This window comes from Hyla sarda, chromosome 2 (genome assembly GCF_029499605.1).
Source record: "Hyla sarda isolate aHylSar1 chromosome 2, aHylSar1.hap1, whole genome shotgun sequence".
Classification (NCBI taxonomy): domain Eukaryota; kingdom Metazoa; phylum Chordata; class Amphibia; order Anura; family Hylidae; genus Hyla; species Hyla sarda.
Genome location: NC_079190.1, coordinates 10790560 through 10793326, shown reverse-complemented (window position 1 = coordinate 10793326; position 2767 = coordinate 10790560). Strand labels below are relative to the sequence as shown.

At 41.1% G+C, this 2767-nt stretch overlaps 1 protein-coding gene across 1 annotated transcript; it reads left to right on the top strand.

Annotated features, from left to right (window-relative positions):
• The first annotated feature begins 738 nt into the window (after positions 1–738).
• Positions 739–1473, top strand: LOC130357334 (DNA damage-regulated autophagy modulator protein 1-like). The gene has a single exon (XM_056560019.1). It carries the CDS (start codon positions 739–741, stop codon positions 1471–1473), a length of 735 nt encoding a protein of 244 aa, XP_056415994.1.
• The last annotated feature ends 1294 nt before the right edge of the window (positions 1474–2767 follow it).

Here is a 2767-nt window from a genome sequence, read left to right as displayed (position 1 = left end):
GAAGCGATTTGTGCGATCAAATCGCGGCAATATTCGCATCCGTTGCAAATTGAATATTTCATGAAATTCGTAATACGGGTTCGTCAGCTTCGGTTCGCTCATCTCTAGTGATGATGATGATGATAATAGGTCTATACCCAGTAAGAATTATTGTGTATTTCATAAATGTACAAATATATCCAAGTACAACCCCATCTGCAATGGTTTTTCTTTGTTTTTTTAACCTCTGAGCCGTCACAGAAATGTTAATACATATAAGGTACAGACCTGCAGCTTTATTTAAATGGGCGCTGTCAGAATAAAAAAACCTTTTATATGTTGTATATCTGACAAAACATTAACCCTTTGTACTAAAAGAAGAGAATTGGGAGAATGACAGACACATAAGGTCATATTGAGTAGAATTCTTGTTGGAAGAGATTTTGGAAAACCCTGTTGAAATGTGGATTCAGCCATTACTAGTTTTACTTGACTGTGGAAACGCTAAATATCAGCAAATGTGATGCCAGGATTGTCTGCATAAAGATCTACAACACTGAGGACCAATCAGTATGCAGCATGATGGTGTTACCGAGATGAACCAAAGAATGACATCACAGAGGTGACATCATCGAGTTCCGAGCCTATAGAAAACCCCGCCTGACAATCTGATTACACAGAGAGAGTTGGACAGAGACAGCGGCTTTTGCTTAGCGAATCTTTCCTTTATCTCAGCGATTTTTGTTGTTTCTTTGTGCCATGGAGATCCAGGGATTAGGGTTCTTGCCTCTCCTTTGGGTCACATGGAACCTTTTGGGCCTCAGCACTGTTGTCACCTTGACCATCGCCCTAGGACATAACAGACAGCCGTTTATCAGTGACACGGCTATAGGATATCCTGAGTGGATAATATATAAGGTTGTGTTCTTTGGGGCACCCATCATAGGAGTTGCCGTCGCCTACCTGCAGCACCGATTTATGTTCCTGCGCTCTGAACCATCTGCGAAGCATTTTAGGATTTACCAGAAGATCTTGTTTACCTTAGGATGCATCGTGTGCATAGGAACAGCCCTGAATGGCGTCTTTACTATGAGGAACAATCCTACAATACACAGGATCAGCTCAGGTATGGCCTTTTTTTGTGGAGCCATATACAATATGTGCCAAGCTGGATTCCTATACAGAAGGTCATACAGCAGCCGCATTCTTTGCCATATAAGGCTGGCCGCCACCTTAGTGACTTCTGTGGTGCTGCTGCTCTTCAGTGCCGGTCAGGTCTCCTTCTATATGGAGCTGTGCACCGGACACTGCGAGGAGATTATCTATGTCCCCGTCATGGTGGCTGAATACCTGGGATTCTGCGGCGTCACCTTATACCAAGTGACCAACTACACAGATTTCCAGCATCTGTCATTGAAGATTTCCAGAAATGACATAAACGTCAGCCTGAGGACCAAGATACCGGACCCGGAACAGAACCATCCTGTAGAATAGTGAAGACTGAGGCCGATGACTACAGCCGGGAGCCGAGGACGGACATTGATCCTGTGTATTATTCTTAATAAATATATATATTTATATATAAAAAACATGTCTAATCCTTCTCTTGACTAGTGTTGCTCACGAATATTCGCAATTCGAATATTATTCGCGAATATCGCATATTCGCGAATTCGCGAATTTCGCGAATATAGCGCTATATATTCGTAATTACAAATATTCGTTTTTTTTTTGGTGTTTTTTCCCAGTACACATCACAGTGATCACCCCTCTCTGCTTCCAGCTTGTGTGGTGTAAAGAAGGCTGTAATACTACTGTGTGAGACTGGCGTGCGAAAATTCGCATATGCAAATTTTCGTATATGCGAATTTTCGCGTATGTTAATTTTGTATATGCTAATATTCACATATGTTGATTTTCGCATACGCGAATTTTCGCATATGCGAAAATAAAACGAGAATATAACGAATATGCGAATATATGACGAATATTCGTCCATATATTCGCAAATATTCGCTAATTCGAATATGGCCTATGCCGCTCAACACTACTCTTGACACCTACCATTGGGGCGGAGTCAGAAAGTCAGTATACACATCAGATAGTCCAGTATACACATCAGATAGTCCAGTATACACATCACATAGTCCGGTATACACATCAGATAGTCCGGTATACACATCAGATAGTCCAGTATACACATCAGATAGTCCAGTATACACATCAGATAGTCCAGTATACACATCAGATAGTCCAGTATACGCATCAGATAGTCCAGTATACGCATCAGATAGTCCAGTATACACATCAGATAGTCCGGTATACGCATCAGATAGTCCAGTATACGCATCAGATAGTCCGGTATACACATCAGATAGTCCGGTATACACATCAGATAGTCCGGTATACACATCAGATAGTCCGGTATACACATCAGATAGTCCGGTATACACATCAGATAGTCCGGTATACACATCAGATAGTCAAGTATACACATCAGATAGTCCAGTATACACATCAGATAGTCAAGTATACACATCAGATAGTCCAGTATACACATCACATAGTCCAGTATATACATCAGATAGTCCAGTATACACATCAGATAGTCCAGTATACACATCAGATAGTCCAGTATACACATCACATAGTCCAGTATACACATCAGATAGTCCAGTATACACATCACATAGTCCAGTATATACATCAGATAGTCCAGTATACACATCAGATAGTCCAGTATACACATCACATAGTCCAGTATACACATCAGATAGTCCAGTATACA

Excerpts from the sequence above, each read along its gene's own strand:
- LOC130357334 (XM_056560019.1), top strand. The coding sequence starts at position 739 with ATGGAGATCCAGGGATTAGGGTTCTTGCCTCTCCTTTGGGTCACATGG.